Source organism: Acomys russatus, chromosome 4 (genome assembly GCF_903995435.1).
Source record: "Acomys russatus chromosome 4, mAcoRus1.1, whole genome shotgun sequence".
NCBI lineage: Eukaryota > Metazoa > Chordata > Mammalia > Rodentia > Muridae > Acomys > Acomys russatus.
This window is the reverse complement of record NC_067140.1, coordinates 7,951,640-7,969,154: the sequence shown is the minus strand read 5'-3', so window position 1 is coordinate 7,969,154 and position 17,515 is coordinate 7,951,640. Positions and strand designations below refer to the sequence as shown.

General features: G+C 39.7%; 1 protein-coding gene across 6 annotated transcripts in view; it reads right to left on the bottom strand.

Moving 5' to 3' along the window:
• Positions 1-17,515, bottom strand: part of Ralgapb (Ral GTPase activating protein non-catalytic subunit beta) — an 81,047-nt gene that overhangs the window by 20,705 nt on the left and 42,827 nt on the right. For all 6 annotated transcript variants that reach the window (XM_051143690.1, XM_051143686.1, XM_051143687.1 and 3 more), the window contains 6 exons: positions 15,648-15,830; positions 12,903-13,054; positions 7,310-7,497; positions 5,200-5,306; positions 3,435-3,587; positions 2,227-2,436 (listed from right to left, as the gene is read on the bottom strand). In XM_051143690.1, the coding sequence (XP_050999647.1) occupies positions 2,227-2,436; positions 3,435-3,587; positions 5,200-5,306; positions 7,310-7,497; positions 12,903-13,054; positions 15,648-15,830 (993 nt within the window). The remainder of the gene's footprint in view (positions 1-2,226; positions 2,437-3,434; positions 3,588-5,199; positions 5,307-7,309; positions 7,498-12,902; positions 13,055-15,647; positions 15,831-17,515) is intronic.

Here is a 17,515-nt window from a genome sequence, read left to right as displayed (position 1 = left end):
TGTATAGTGTACGCATGCACCTGTATGAAAGCCAGAGGAGAATTTTTGGGAGTCAGCTTTCTTCTACCCTCTGTGGGATCCAACGATCAAACTGTTTGCACAGGCCATTTACACATGCACTTCTCCCAGCTAAGGCATCAACAATTCATCACATTGTACTTATAAGCAGTCATTAGCTTAACTTATTTAAATATTTTATTGATGGTTGCCTGACAATGAAATTTCTTATGTAGTTATTTTCATTTTTCTTTCTTCATTTTCCCTTATAGTGTAAGGTGTTACCACAAGACATCATCTTTAACACTTATTTTAGAGTGTTTTATGAATCTACAATTATTTAAGGGCAAAAGTTAAAAACCTCGCTGTCTAAAATGTTCTCATTGTTGCATATTACCATATGGTCAAGATAAAAATTATCTCTGATTTGTACAAAGGTACCTCTAACTTGTTAGAGGGACTAACACTTCAAAGACCTTTGAGGTTCAGATTCATACTATGTGTCCTAAACTTGGGGGTATTCTTAAGGTCAGATTAATATTGTTCTGTAAAATCTTGATTTACTTTATTGTTTGATGGAGTCAAAATATTTTCTTAGTATTTTTACAAATATTTCCCAATAATCAAATGTCCTTATTCTTGACAAATACTAAGTTGCAAGAGAATTCACTTAAGATACTAATGATTCAGAATTCAGTTAATATTATCTTTAGTATTCTTTTTAACTCCTGAACCATCTCTCCAGTTCCAAACATTATTTTCTTAAAACCTTAAATATTCTAAAATATTGACATGAATAGAAAAACTATACTCTCAGGAACAAGGCTAGTAAAGGATGGAATAATTTTGATTTGACACTTACTCCATTAGGAATACCACTAACCATTTGCAGGCTCGATCTCTGTTTTATGCCTTCCTTATTTACTTCTGTATCTATTGTTTTCCACTATCTGCTCTCTTACTTTGCATTTATTTAGAGACAGGGTCTCACTATAAACTCCAGCTGGGTTAGAACCTACTTTGCAGACCAGGTTGGCCTCTATGCACGTGCTTCTCCTCATGCACTAGGACTAAAGGTATACACCATCATGCCAGTTCTTTCAATTTCCATTTTAAGAGTGTGTTTTGTTTGTTTCTAGACAGGGTTTCTCTGTGTAGCCAGCCTTGGCTGTCCAGGACTCACTTTGTAGACCAGCTGGTCTTGAACTCACAGAGATCCACCTGCCTCTGCCTCCCCAAGTGCTGGAATTACAGGCATAAACCACCATGCCTGGCTCCACTTTAAGAGGTTTTTACTTTTACATTTCATATCTCAAACTATTTTCTACAGTATAAAATATATTCTCTCTACATGCTGAAATCCAAATCAAACAGCTATGTCTTTCTGTTTCCCTAAAAAATTAAATGACCAGGGCTAGAAAGATGGCTTAGTGGTTAAGGGCACTGGCTGCTCTTCCAGAGGTTGAGTTCAATTCCCAGCAACTACATATGGCTCACAATCGTCCATAATGACATCTGATATCCTCTTTTGTCATATAAGCACACATGCAAATAGAACGCTCAGATGCATAAATAAATTTTTAAAAAATTAAACGACCTATGGCCGGGTCAGTTGACTTTTCAGGCAACTTATCTACGTACCTACCTACCTACAATACTAGGGAATATATCCCTAGCCTATTTTATTTATTTATTTTTTTAAGACAAAAATCTTACTATGCAGTCCAGGCTGGTCTTGAACTTTTGTCTCTGCTTTATAAGTACAAACCATGACCAGCTAATCTTACTAACTATACAACCCAGGAGTATAGCTTGGGTTGTAATACTACAGAGTTGGGGCTGAGGGTGTGGCTCACTGACAGGGTGCTTGCCTAGCATGTGTATTCAATCTTTAGAACCACAAACCAAATCCCAAATACATACAGTAATAAATGAAAAGTTTACGGTACTGCAGAATTAACTTCATTCTTTTAAAGAGTGGCATGAAAGAACCAATTCAGATCTGGGCTTACCACTGAAGCAAGCCCTTCACAGGTACACTGTCCTGGAGCCCATATTGAACCCATAATAGCAGCACAGAATTCCACTGATATGCATGCAGGTAAGTATAAGATGGGTTTCTTGTTTGTTCAGCTGTTTTAAACTTTTCTTCATTTTGATAAAAGTTTATAGCTATCATCAGCTGATGGCTAATTTGTGAATATATTCGTAGAAGTTCCTAAAAATTACCTTCAATGCCTCTAAAGACAAAAATCCAAAGTGCGAAAGGAAAAGGCGGGCTGTTTGGAATTCCTGGGCTGGAGGTGGGGGCTTACAGTCCGTGACAGGGTCAGGGAAGCTTCGCTTCTGCAATTCCCCCTCGCTCTGCTGTTCCAGGTGTATCTCATAAGCAATCTGCTGTGCCATCCCACTTCTTAATTTTTCATGCCTTTCTTCTAACTGAAATAGGTCAGATATTTTTAAAACATTTCCTCAAAATGAAATAAGTTTAATTTTAAAACAAAAATAAAAGCAAAACAACAAAGAAAACGATAAGATTTGTTTATCAACATGGTTCAGTTAAACACAGAGCACAGAATTAAACTAACATGGTTCAAAGTTAGACCTATACTTAAAAATTCTTTTCCAGGACCGAACCAATTGATTCTTCATCCCCCGCTTGTAAGGACACTGTTCATCTCTGCTTCCCACTCTATCTCTGCTCTGAGCTGTTTTCTCGCTTGACTCCGGGCTGGTTATCTTCATCCTGCAGAACCTATCTTTTTTTTGTTTTTTGAGACAGGGTTTCTCTGTGTAGCCTTGGCTGTCCTGGACTTGCTTTGTTGACCAGGATGGCCTCAAACTCACAGCAATCCACCTGCCTCTACCTCCCAAGTGCTAGGATTAAAGGCGTGTGCCACCAGGCCTGGGCAAGAACCTATCTTTTTAAAGTACTTATCCCTGTGGATTCCTTAGCTTCTGATCAATCCTATGTTAAGGTTTTACTCCTTCACGCATGAAGATACCTCTAAACAACCTGGCTTAACAATGCAACCATCTCAACTTTCACTATTCAGACCATGCATGAGCAAGTGCTCCCCAGCCTCAGATGTGAGCCACTTTTAAGGGTTATATTCCCCTCTCCAAGGCCAAACCCACTTCTTGTACTAGTCAACCATCTACCTTTACTACCAGACTTTGACCATGTTATCAGACTACTGAGACCTATTGTGAATAGCCCAAGTAGGCAAGGACCCTGTCTCTAAAACAGTTGTAGTTCTTATCAACTGGCCCAGGTCTACGCATTCATCTTCTGGCATGTCAACCCCCTGATAAAAGAGACCTAAGGCATCTTCTGCCTCTCTTCCCTAACACTAAAGGCAATGCCTGACCACATACACCACCTAAGAAGATTTTCACTTATCCTTTCAGCAGGAGCTAATAGTAACTTGTCTTACTTCTTCAGTGACAATTTCATGTAAATCTGGAATGCTCAAGTCTGCTTTTACAAAAGGAATCTTGTCCACCTCTTCAGGAAATGGTCGATGTTTCACAGAATATTTAAATCCAACATCATTTTTAGGAACTGGGCGAGGTTCGGGCACAAAAAGCTGTTAAAATAACACAAATGATGTTATGGGCACTACATGTCATCCAACAACCACCACCAATGACGTGTCTTCTGCCCACGCCCCTGGTCTTCTGATGCTTTATTTTCTTAGGGGAGCTTATTACCACACTCAGCAGAATCTGCGCGTGCTGTGCTAATGGTATAAGTAGGAAATGACACACACATACACTGTGCACTCAATTTCACTTTTCTAAAAATGTTTGTCAACTTAATAGACTTCATAACTAATAAATGCAGGTCTCTACTGTCCAGGCCACAGTCATCCATCTTCAACAATTATGGCAGTTTAAAGTTTTAAGACTCAAACTTCCTTAAATATGTATATTGCTCTAGTTTTTGTTTTGTTCAGTTTTGTTTAGTTGTTTTCTGAGGCATGGTTTCTCTGTGTAGCACTGGCTGTCCTGGAAGAACTCGCTCTGTAGACCAGGTTGGCCTTGAACTCAAAGAAATCCACCTGCCTCTGCCTCCTGAGTGCTTGGGGATTAAAGGTGTGTGGCATCAAGCCCAGCCCCGTGGTCCTAGGTTTTATTCCCAGTGCAAAACAAAAACAAGAACAGACAAAAGCTCTAAGACTCAAACTTCCTTTTTTCCTAAGAACTCTGAAGTCACTTCACTCCACACTGTAAAATGTAAGTTCAGGTCCCTAGTATCTCTAGAAAGTGTGTTTGCTTAGCACCTTAGCTGGCTTTAACTAAGACCATGGGCCCAAATCTAGGTCTTCATGGTCCTGACGTGCTGCCCTAGTATATACACAGCACATACTGACCCTTTTCTATTCTGTCCCTCTTTGAGTCTCACAGAGCTACTGACTGAATGCTATCTGCTCAGCTCACTAACAGATACAATTCACGTGTTAAATTTGAGAGAGTCCAAACACTGGGGAATTTCATTGTAAGATTTAAAAATAATTTTTAGTAACATAAATTCTTAAAAAGCAATAATTTAAAAAGCACTACACCAAATGCTTTTTTCTTTAAGCTATTAACCTTATACAGAAAGAAAAGGGATTTAAAGAAAACTCAGTAAAACATTAACTATAGAAGTATGGCTAGCTCCCTCTGAAAAGTGACTACATATGATTTAACGTTTCTCCTTTTTTACCTGAATTTTCCAACGAACAGATATTATCCACATAATCTTAAATATGATAAAATATTACAGTAAATTATATAGCATATTAGCAATTATACAGAATGAATCATGCAAAACAATGTTAAACCTCTTAAAGGTCTATCCAAACTTCTCCCACATACAGATACATCTGGCTTTTAAAGTTGCATAGAAATGCCTGGAGCACTATTTAGAATTAACAGTCCTTACTCCTGAGTATCAGGATCACCAGGAAAGCTTTTGGAAATGACCCCCGCCTTAAAGGTTCTTGTAAGGAGTTCAGTAGACCTGGAGTTCTAGGTTCCTAAGACAATTCTGAAGTAAATTCAGTGACAGAGGACCTGGCTAGGGATCCGCAACATTCATGTGACTTTCTGTTGGAGGTTATTTAATCTTTAAATTACTCCACACACAGATGTACACACGCAATCATATGCACCCATGTATATGTACTCACGCACACACCGTAACTTCTGATGTACCTTCTGATTTGCTTTTGCTCCTCTGGGTAAAAGGCAAAGCTGCTGAGCCCAAGCAAGTCTTCCAGACATTCCCCGGACCAGCACAGTGACAGAGGGGAAAAAATCATCTAGAATAAAATGTACGTGAAAAAGTTTTTACTTCAGATAACGACCATTTAACATACAACCTGCTAACACCTGCAGGGCATCTAATGATGCCAGCCCTAGCTCAGTGCCTCCTAAAGTGCAGTGCCACAGCTAAGTACTGCAAGTCCTAGGGCCCACTCTGTACCAACCATGCTATTTTAACTCTCCTAACAGCCTTGCTACCTCTATACATATATTTTGGTAAGATGGTATCTACCATGTCAACACTCTTAAAACTTCCAGTGTCGAAGACAACTTTTATAAAACAGGGTTGGAGAGATAGCTATGTGGTTAAGAGCACTGGCTGCTCTTCCAGAGGATCCAAGCTCAATTTCCAGTTCCCACAGCTCACACTGTCTGTAACTCCAGTTCAATGGGATCTGTATCCTCACACAGGAACACAAGTAAGCAAAGCCACCAAAGCACATAAAGATAAATAAATCTTTAAAAAAAGAAAGAAAGAACACAGGTTGGATCTCTATAGTGCTGACATTACATTTGCTCACAGACTGGGGTCCTGCTGTGTACTACTGCAAGCTGGCACTGTTTCCTCCCAGCAGAAGTTCAGGGATGGAGATGTGCATTAAAAACTCAGGATCCTTTTTATTGTCTTTCTTTGTCTCAGTTATGGAAATTAAAACTGGTTCTAACGCTCTCATTTCTTCTGCTATTAACTACTCCCAATAAACAAAATATCCTTATAACTGTACACAGTTCAGTTTGGTTTGGTTTTTGTAGACTATCTACGCAGTAAAATGACTTGGAATAGAGTAAGGCAATCCTATTTAAAAAACAAAACAAAACAAAACAAAAAAAACAACTTGCAAGAGAACCAGAAAGTTTAAAGGGGACACCAAGATTTTGCAGGCTGCTCAGCAGATGGCTTAGGTTAGGAGAGTGGTAGAATAATAAAACATAGGCAGCATGGAGAAAAAGCCATACAAGCCTAACTCTGAGGTAAAGGTAGAGTTGACCAATGATGAACAGTGGTGCCATTCTATTTCACATTTAGGTCACTAAATGTAAATATTACATGACAGAAATGTGTGACCATATCCTTCTATTGCAATCAGGGTTAGGTCTCTCATTTTGTAGAATTATGACATCCTGTTTTTAGTCAACAGAATGCGTCCAGGAGTCAAAGACTGCTTATCTTTGCATGTGTCTTTAGTCACTGAGGAAGTCCAAGTGTGGTGGGAGAACAAAAGAAAACCTGTTGTTTGGAAAACTTGAATCTGAATCCTAGTTATTTGAGAAATGTTTCTCAAGTTATCCTAAGCAAATCACACATCCTGTGAGCTTCATGACTCGGGGACAGCATGGCTTATCAATGAACAACCACTGAAGTGTTGTCAGCAGACCATATCTACATACTTTAGGATGAACACTATGGTGCAAGGAGGGCAGTGGTAAGGGCAAGCAAACTCTGAACTGCCACAGGGCATATCAGACCAGGTTCAACAAACCAATGTAAGAAATTACTAAGGCCCTCCATTTAGATGTATTGAGAGGCATATAAAGGAAAGAGTCAAGAGTCACTGGTAGAGACATTGAGGTTAATTATATAAGGAAGTAACAGGAGGAGGAAACAAAGATGACTTCTCAAATTTCTAGCCTGTGTGGGTATTAATAACTGAAACAGAACAATAGTGGGTGAAAGGGAAGGGAGTAGAGGGGCAGGACCAAGATCACAAGAAAAGAAAGAGTGACTGATTTTTATAAATAGTAAATAGTAAATATCTCACTAAGGTAAACTTCATATAAAAGTCTGACACACTTTGATATTTCAGCATACATCAAGAATTGTTAAACAATTCTCCTTCAAATGAACATGCTATTTTTTATCTGTTTCTCTGGTGATGGTATCCTACAGCTTCAAGTCTTTTTGACAAATAGTTACTTGGAATTCAGTCTTTTGCTTCCCTGACAGAACTGAGAATACACTGTTTGAGCAGTGGAGAAAGCTAAGAGTGCTACAACTTACTCTGCTCATTTCCAAGCGGTTGCTCCAGCATTGCCAGGATGACACTGTTATCCAAAACAAAGTACCGGAAACTATGCTTGTTTATAGTTGGCAGCCTGGAATATTTGATCAGAGTGGTCTCATTCACCAGACTACAAGGAGAGGCAGGACCACTGGGTGAAGGAAATGCGCCAAGCAACTGCATGATACTACAAAGAATGGAATAAAAAAAAAAACAATTAATTCCCAAAGAAAACTTTACCTCTTGGATTTTTGTATCCTTCTGCCCCTCTAAATTAACTGAACAGAGCTATACTTCCTCTTCACAGGTCAGATTTAATTCCTATGGCATGCTGGGTAGAACCTGTACCCCAAGAAGGAAAGCCACTCTCCTAAGGACAGGGTGACAGTAGCCCCAGCTTTCAATGAGTCTAGGAACTGCCCTCAGCCATGTATACCTCACCAGGACCACTGATTCTTTCTAGGACAGGCCCTATTCACTTGTTAGTAAGGCTCCTAGGTCCCAGGTCCTTTCCAGCTGGAGAGAACACTGGAGGTCAAGTCAGCCTGAGCAGTTTGTCGCAACTGCCTCCACTGTCAAGCAGTTTTGTTCTTCCACCTGCCCAGTCCTGCTCCCTCCCAACAAAATACTGCAAGCAAATTTCTCTCTGTTACCCGGGGAAGATGACTGACTACAGTTCCAAATCAGGAAGCGTCTAAAGACACATTTAAAACTGTCAGTGTGCTTCAGGTTTCAGGATTATAAAAGTCAAAAGTATCTTAGGCCTAGAAAAGGCCTTTTCAGATAAGAAAACTTAAGACTCCAAAGAGCTAAATGATTGTTAAAAGGACAAAAACTAGAGCCTGTTGCCCTCTTCCTGAATGGTTAGGAATACATATATCCTCATTCCAGGTAAGGAACTTTAGGCACTAGTAGTTAAATCTCAAAAAGCTGTCATAAGCAAATCTATGACACAAAATGTTTTATGAAGCAGAGTTCTACTGATCAAGACTTGCCATTTAAAAATGTTTGCGTGTGTGTATACAGAGTTTGTATATACACTTGTACACACACAGGGAAGGGGGGGTGGGATAAAGATTTCTGCATATATACAATGAATTTAATGACTCACCTAGCTCTCAGTTTGTATCAAGTACTGCTCTAGGCACTTTATACACATTTCTCATAGTTTCATGATAACTTTATGAAACAAGTACTATCGTTATTTCCATTTTTAATTATCCTCATTTATAATAAGAAACTAAGGCTCAAAGAAAATCATTGTGTATTTAAATAAAGATTTTACTATGTAGTATCAACCTTGCCTTTCAAATGCATCTCATACCAAAAACTATTCCTCAGCATTTTTGTATGTGCATATGCACATGTGCATGTGCTGCATGTGTGTTGTATGTTGTATATGAGGTGTATCCTGTTCTATCATTCTCTACCTTAATCCCTCAAGGCAATGTCTCTGAATGAATGTGGAACTAGGCTGGCAGCCGATAAGCCGTGATCCTGTCTCAGTCTTCCCCTCTAGCACTGAGGTTACCGGTGCATACAGCCATGTCTAGTTTTTCACGTGGGCGCTAGAGATCTGAACCCAGGTCCTCATGCTTGTACAACAAGTGCTCTTAGGTACTAAGCCATCTCCTCAACCCTCAACACCATTTTCGTCACTCAATCTTCAGCGTGGATAGCCTGGTCTCAGCTCTCTGAGGTCTCTGGGATGGAAGGCACTGTTTCCTAGCACATGTTTTCCTTGCAGTTTTCTCTCCTCCTAGAATACTGCAACAATTCAAGGAATGAAGGAACTCAGTTAGTTTAGCACTCTAAGGACTGTGGCAAATAGGAGACCTCCCAGGAGACTAGTACTGAGAAAATAGAGCTTTGGCTTTCTCCAGTGGAACAGACACATATGTCACAAACCACATAGACCTGGTGAGCTTGTATGTCCCGTGTGAGGTCTATGATGTTATCAAACAGGCTGCTGGAAGAGGTTAGGTCACTTAGATGAAATCATTACCAGCCTCACCACATTCTTCTCTCCTGGCAGTGACTAGACTGGAATGGTGAGTAATAGTCTATGAAATTAATGTAAGCACTTGACTGTGTCGTGATAAAGATTAAAACTCCTTGTGAACCTCTGGAGGAAAGTCTCTGCTCATATGCTCTGAGGCTCAACCTCTGCTTTCTGTAAGCAGTGTTCTGATAAGAACACACAAAACAAGCTCGTAATGCTTCTTCATGCCTATAATACTAGAACCCAGGAAGCTGAGGCAAAAGACTACCATGAATGGGAGGTCAGTAGGATGGCTCAGTGCGTAAAGACCAATGCTAACAATCTCAATAAGCAGAGTTGGATTCCCTGGAGCTCAGATGGTAGAAAGAAAAAAAGACTTTCAAAGTTGTCTTCTGACATGCACAGGCCCATGCACACATACAAATACTGTTTTGTTTTGTTTTGTAAGGAGCAGGGTATAGTGGTGCATGCCATTAATCCCAGCACTTGGGAGCCAGAGACAGGCTGATGCCTTTGAGTTCAAGGCCACCTGGTGTACAGAGTGAGTTCCAAAACAGACAAGGCTACATACATAGTGAGACCCAGAGGTAGGGGGAAAAGGCAAAATAATTAAGAAAAACAAAAAAAGTAACCCTATAATAGGCAAGAACTTAATCTGCAAAGATCATATATCAGAATAAGAGTTTGGATTTAAAAAGACTACACATAATGTGGAATATCTTACTAAAAGAAATTTGGACACTCCCAAACAAATAAGCATCGGATGAGAAAAACAAACAAAAAGGAAACATGAAGACTACAAGAGTCCAGTTAAGTTAATAAGAGTCTCCAGCACTCAAGTTTTGTTGCAGTCTCCTAATAGATGTTGATGAAATACACTGTTGTAGAGTGTGAAGACAGTCAGATCCCACAAAGAACACTGTTCTCAGGCATCTCCCTCAGTGATACGTGGTCAAAGCTATGCCAGTTGAGGCACTCAAACCCATGCAATATGAAAAGCACGTAAAGGCAGTAGCAGAAAGGAACAGAGCAACATAAACATTGTTGTTGCATACTGCTGCTGCCTGGAGAAAGGATTTCACCACCAAAAGCCTGAATAAGAGTCAATCAGAATAAGTTAACATGTGAGATTTTTGTTTGATATAGAACATCAAGCTTTTAATAATTAAAACAAAGTAGGAAATCTTAGGGGCAGACTCTAAGCCCCAATTGAAAGCTAAGCATTTAATAAATATGCCTTAAGCAGTGGGACCACTGAAATGACTTCTAAATTTATACTTACATGTCAAGGTCAAGAAACCCAACCACTAAATATGTACATTATAAAGGTTATCAAAGGCAGACTGGTGTGTGCCAAATAAACTCGGTATGACTGTGACAGTATGGAAGTCCACATCATGGGAGACAGGTCAGTGAGTGTAGAGTAGTAAAAATAGTTGTGCTTCAAAAATGAGAGTAACAGAAGGAGGTTCCTACAAGTAGCTAGATTTACTGTGAACATGGGAACTATATGATGTTGCCTGAAACGTAAGAGAAATACATAAGCAGGTATGAGCATGCCCAGCTCACCACTACAAGTGGCCCAACTATGGCAAGGGAGTGCTCAGGAGCAGTGGTGGGTGGGAGAAATCTGATCATCTCCACTAGAATTCAGACATGGTAGAAACAGGAGATCTACTCAAGGCTTTTAATCACTCAAGCAGTAGGATGAAATGGTGTTTAAGGATGATAAGTTAGCCACAGACTACAAGACAAACAGGAAGAGTTAAGAGATTAGAAATAGAAATTTGGCAAGAAGTGAGGTAATCTAGTACAGAATATTACCTGAGGCTTCAGGGAATGGTGGGAAGACCTTGCAAAGATAGTATATTGGACTTAGTTGCTGGCCTCATGAGGAATGACAAATACAAATCAGAGAAGAGGCCAATGAAAACAATGTTGATAGCTGGGCATACTGGGAGACACCTTTAATCCCAGCACTCTGGAGGCAGAGGCAGGTGGATCTCTGTGAATTTAAGACCAGCCTGGTCTACATAATGAGTTCCAGGACAGCCAGAAAGCAAGCAAACAAACAAACAACAACAACAAAAACCCAATGGTGATACTGACAAAAATAAGAAAAAGCAGCAACTGTGAGACAACAGAGAAACTGACTGGGAACATGATCCACCATGATGAAACCCTGCACTGCTGGAGTGGGAACTAAAGACATCATGATGGACTTGCTAAGAGAGGCAAGACAGCAGAAAATGAAGACAAGAGTCATTCAGATAATTACAATCTAATAGGAAAAGACCCCAGGCACACAGCCAGGCCTCCGCAGCAACTATGCTCTCATAGAACAACAAGGATAAAGTGGGACAAACTTCTTGCAGCACTACGAATTCAAGAACTCCTGGTGAGCAAGGCTCTCCCTGTTTATCTCCTAGCCTTCATCCTCTTCCTGGTTCCAGAGCTGTGGCATTTATGGCTTCCCAAGCCCACATACTGCACAAGCACTTGCTCTCATAGATATATTCACCAATTTTCTATTCAATAAACCTCAATAAAGGCACTGAAAGTCTAGCAGTTAGCACAGGTCTAAACAAAAGGCAATAAATATCCTTCTGAAAATAATCTAAGCCCAAGAAGAACAAAAACAAATCCAACTAATGTGAACATAAACCAAAGTAGCAAAGGGTACTACAATCCCAAAAGATGCCAGGATCTCAGGCAGAGCTGGCTTACACACAATCTTCAAACCAGACCTTACCACCTTCCAGTGGTTCTATTTTCCTAGGTTTTCATCCATAGTCATCCTTGCATGAGCCATATCTTTACATATTTTATACATCTATGTAATCTCTACATATTTATTCCCTTCAATTTGTAGATGTGGCCAAACACAGTCTCCTTTCCCATATCCTCATCCACCAGGTACAAAGGACTTTCTCAACTCTTTCTGCCATTCTTTCAAAGAAACAATCTCTTGTTTCTATGTGACATACATTTTTAAGTCCTTGCAATGCTGTTGCCCATCTTCTCACACTGAGTCAATGTGGTTCCCTAAGTATGTTACTCTAATTTCACTTAATCTCAAAGTATCCACTTCCTCTTCCCAGTCCTCTGACGTCTTATTTGTACCTCTTCTTTTGGGATACTGATGCTGAAGAACTTTGTATTTCTATTTAATCTTCCTTACTGTATCAGATGGTATTCATGGTAATAACTAAATCTGACTTATCTGTATGATTCTATTACCAAGCTCTTATAAGGGAGTTTAAAAAAAAATTTAGCTGAATATAACATAAAGAATATAGTAGACACCAGCCCTGGGTAGCACATCTGATGTTGTGACACATCTCATCTCTAGTCTAACCCATCAACAAAAGGGATAAAGTACTCCAAGATATTTCCTGGCTCTAACATGACCTGAGTTAGTATCAGCCAGTGGAAATACAAAGATCCCAACTCTAGTTTCTTGTGGGTCTAAGAATGAGTACAAAAAGAGTATTTGCTTTTCATTTTGTGTCTAGAGATACAGCATCCTATAGGGCTGAGGTACGCTGGGCTGAACAAGGAAGACAGAGCAGCACAGACTGCTTCCATACCATGTTAAAGTGGCTTCTGCAGCATCCTTTACCCTCATGGATGCAGGGTTTGGTTCCTTGTCGCCTTTGTACTTGACTTCTTGCTCACTGTTCTTGGACTTGCTTCCCGAGATACCCAGCTCTACAATCTCCAGTACTTCCTTAAGGCAATCCTAAAAGGAGGGAAAGAATGATTTTTTTAAAAACTATTTCAAACACATTATTTTAAGAGAGTATATGTGTATTTGTATACAAGCCAAGGCCAGAGGACAACTTTTGGGAGTTGATTCTCTCCTCCCACCATTTGGGACTCAGAGATCAAACTTAAGTCATTAATATTGGTGACAAGCACTTTTACCTGCTGACCCAACTTACCAACTCCAGATCAATTTTTTTGTTTTTTGGTTTTTTTTTTGGTTTTTCAAGACAGGGTTTCTCTGTGTAGCCTTGGCCATCCTGGACTCACTTTGTAGACCAGGCTGGGCTCGAACTCACAGCGATCGCCTGCCTCTGCCTTCCGAGTGCTGGGATTAAAGGCGTGCGCCACCACGCCCGGCCAGATCAATTTTTATACATCTTACTAAGAGAAGACAGGGAACCATAACATGGTCATGTTTTGGAAGTGGAGCTCCAGTTTTGAATGCTCTTTAACAGATACATTTTTATCATAATATAATAAACTTAAACCTCCATTAAGCTTCTCTTAAAAGAACTAAATGTGTATGTTCAGGAGACTAAAGATACGTTTTAATTTTATTAGTTACAGAGTTCACAAAATTACCATGGATTGTCACAACCCTTGAATGGCTAAGTAAGATAGGTTCAGAAGTAATTCAGCCAAACCCAGATGGTTTAAGACACATCAGATTACCTAATATACAAAAAAGGTTAATTATTTTTTTGAAGAGGATATCACTACAGAGCTCAGGCTGGTCTCCAACTCACTATGTAGCCCAAGCTAACCTTGAACTTAGGACCTTTTGCCTCTGCTTCTTAAGGGCTAGAATTACAGGCAAGTGCCACCACCCTCAACTCCAATGACTGACATCTTAAAATAATTTCTTTTTAAAACTGTTTTATGTAACAGTTTCAGGTAGCGAAGTCTGACCTCTAACTCATTATGTAGCCAGGGATGACCTTGACTTTCTAATCCCCCTTCTTCTACCTCCTAAGTACCTGAAATTACAAGTAGGTGCCATCATAGCTGGTTTGTGTAGCACTAGGGATCAAAGTGAGTGCTTTATAGACACTAAGCAAGCATTCTATTAAACTTAGCTACAAGTCCAGTCCTGTAAACAATTTCTGATATCATAACTTTAAAAGCCACAATAAAAATAACTCAGATTTTATCAACAATATTACTTACAAAAACCTCTATAAATATCAAATGACCCTGGAAAGCTCTATCACTGAGCTTATTATGCCTGCTTCCCTATAAGGTACAGAGAAAACAGACTAGCTATCTGTGCCCACTAAAAAGTACACTAACTTTTACAGCCAAGCTGCGCCCTAGCTTTGCAGATTCACAATTAGGTGACCTTCTTTTTTTGATAATAGGAAACCAAATAGCTTTAATATCTATCTCCAGTCTGCCATGCTATCCAAAAAAAAGGATTTTTTCCAGATATAATAGCTGCATATATGAACTCACAGCAATTAAGAAAGCATAAGCTCAAGCCAAACAAAATTCCAGCATGGAGGATCTGAAAATAGGCAAAAAATATTATCACTAGCTGGGGAGCTACTGGCATGTGTGATCAGATATGACAGCTGCTTGGACAGACAGAATCAATTGTCTTTAATGATATGATCACTGGTAGGTGGCCATACTCCAGGGCAAGCCCCACTCCCAAAAGTAGCTAAGAAACACAACCTGGACTCAATAGAGAAAAAAAACCCTCAAAATTGGGTGTATAGGGAAGTGAGGGTAGAGAGGGTAGAACCTGATGAAAAGGGGTATGTCCAAAATACACAATATGAAATTTTACAAGAATTAACAAAAATATTATTTTTTATAAAAGAAGTCTTGCTGGTTCAGATAAACCAGGCAAGATCTTCTCTTCCATAAAGAACTTCTCTGTGGACTTACTTGGAACCAAATGTAAGCATGATGATAGTTTACAAGTTATGCTCAAAAAAGTAAGTGTCCTCAGGAGCAGGAAAGCCAGCCCTGCCATGATGACACAGGAGCAGGAGAGCCAGCCCTGCCCCAAGGACAAGGGAACGGGCCCTGATCCAGGGCTCTGAGTTGACCTCACCCCAACATCTACCCCATGTATGACCTGCTGGAACACATGAAAGGGCCAGACCTGCAGATTCAAAGATTAAGAATCTCCTTGACACACGGCAACAACGGGATATCCAACAGCAGTTCCAGTGAGGATCCAGCAACAATAATGTAGGCCTCAAACCAGACCCATGACTCATAGCAATGAACATATGAAAGCAAACATAGGTGGACAAAAGGCTATACTGTGTGATACACTACAGTTTCTGTGACAAGATTTTTGTTTGTTTGTTTTAGTTTACTAGGGGCAGGTTGCAAGGGCAGAGGGTGGATATGATGGGATGAGGAGAGGAAAAGGATTTTGGTGCATGACATGTAAATCATAGAAATTCAATAAAAGTTAAAAAAAAAAAAGGAAGTAAGTGTCCTACTGAAGTCAAACAAGTAAATTCAAAGTATGTGATACTGTATTTAAAGTCAGATGTTCTCTTTCAAATTGTTTCATTCCTTCTTGGCGTTTCAAGACTGAATAAGCTCACCTTTTCATCCAGCATATCAGGGTGCTCTGTCAGCCAGACACAGAGACACTGAAAAGCTGCCACTATCATGGAGTGCAGATCCCGGGAGTGAAGAGGAGCTGGCCGACTGCACTGGTATACAATATAACTACACACAGAACTGATGGCACGCTTCCGGTCTCCTGAGTCAACCATCACCTTCACCTAAGCATGCCCATTGAAGGAATACAACCAGTTAGTCAGGAACCACACACCAAGCATTGGTCTGCAACTCAGCTTATCTAGTAATGTGATACAAAAAGGCCTTGTTTTTAAATATTGCTTATATATAGGAACAGAATATTCGAGATATACCTTTATATACAACAAAAAAGTCGCATACTCAAACCCTAAAACTTTACTCTAGCATGCTTATTTACACCTTAAAACCCAAAGCTCCTGGATGTACTTATTCACACTGCAAAATTTGTGGGAATGGCCAGCAAAGGAACACTTGTATTCTTTAAAGTCCCTAACCCAACCTCATAGTAATGGTTTTTGTTCTGTACAAAGTAGAGTAAAATAGCTTAGAAGTTCAATTACCAATTACACTAAGTTACACATGTTCAAAGTCTGTAACCTCTAAGAATTGTAACTCTAATCAGATAGCGAACATGTATCACCCCTAAATCTCATGTACCTTTGTAACCACCCTCCCCTTCCCCCCCCCCCCCCCCGCCTCTGTGAGTAACTGTTATCATTATAGATAGGACTATATTTCCTAAAGTATATAAGTTCTACAGTATCTATCTGGGTGAAGGGTATTTAGCTAGCTGCTTTCTTCTATTTAGCATAATTAATTCTTTCCAGATGTTTCTAGTTTTTGTAACATTTCTTTCTTTTTATTGAGCAGTATTCTAGTACATGAAGATAGTAAAATTTGTCTACTTAGTAACCTGATAATGAACATTTGGGTTATTTCCATCCTGTAGATATAAATACAGTTGCTATGAACATCCATGTCATTGAATGGATATACGTTCTCTTACATACTGGACTGGAATGACAAGGTCATGAGATGCAATGTTTTATTTTCCCTTTTCATTTCATGTGCACTGGTGTTTTGCCTGTATGTATGCCCGTGTGAGGTGTCGGATCCTCTGAAACTGGAGTTATAGACAGTTGTAAGCTGTCATGTGGATGCTGGGAATTGAACTCACTGGAAGAGCACCAGTACTCTCTCAACCACTGAGCCATCTCTCTAGCCCAAATGGTTACATTTTTAAGGATCTACCATACTGTTTTCCAAAGTGGTTATTACAATTCTTGTTAACAGTTTCCTTATATCCGCCTCAACATTTGGCATGGCCAAGTCTTTTTAAATTTAGTCTGACTTTGTTTCTTTATGTTTGAGTTCACCTTTGTTTCTTTGTGTGTGTGTGTGTATACGCATTTATACACATGTATATATGGGTATGTGCATCTCCGTTTATGCAGAGGACACAGGAAGACTGCTGAATGTCTTCCTCTCTGAGTGGTTCTCAACCTTACTAATGCTGTGACCCTTTTGATACAGTTCTTTGTGTTATGGTGACCCCAACTATAAAATTATTTTTGTTGCTACTTCATAACTGTAATTTATTTTTTACTGTTGTGAATTGTAATGTAAGTATCTGTGTTTTCCAAAGGTCTTAGGTGACCCCTGTAAAAAGTCATTCAACCTCAAAGGAGTCTTGACCCACCACGTTCTACATTATTCCTTTGAGATGGGGTCTCTCACACAACCTAAAGCTTGCTGTTTCAGCTGGACTGACATGCTAGTCAACTCCTGAGATCTCCACTTGCCTCACTGAGGTCTGCCTGGCCATGCCTGGAGTTGTAAGTGGGTGCTGGGGATCTGAATTTAGATC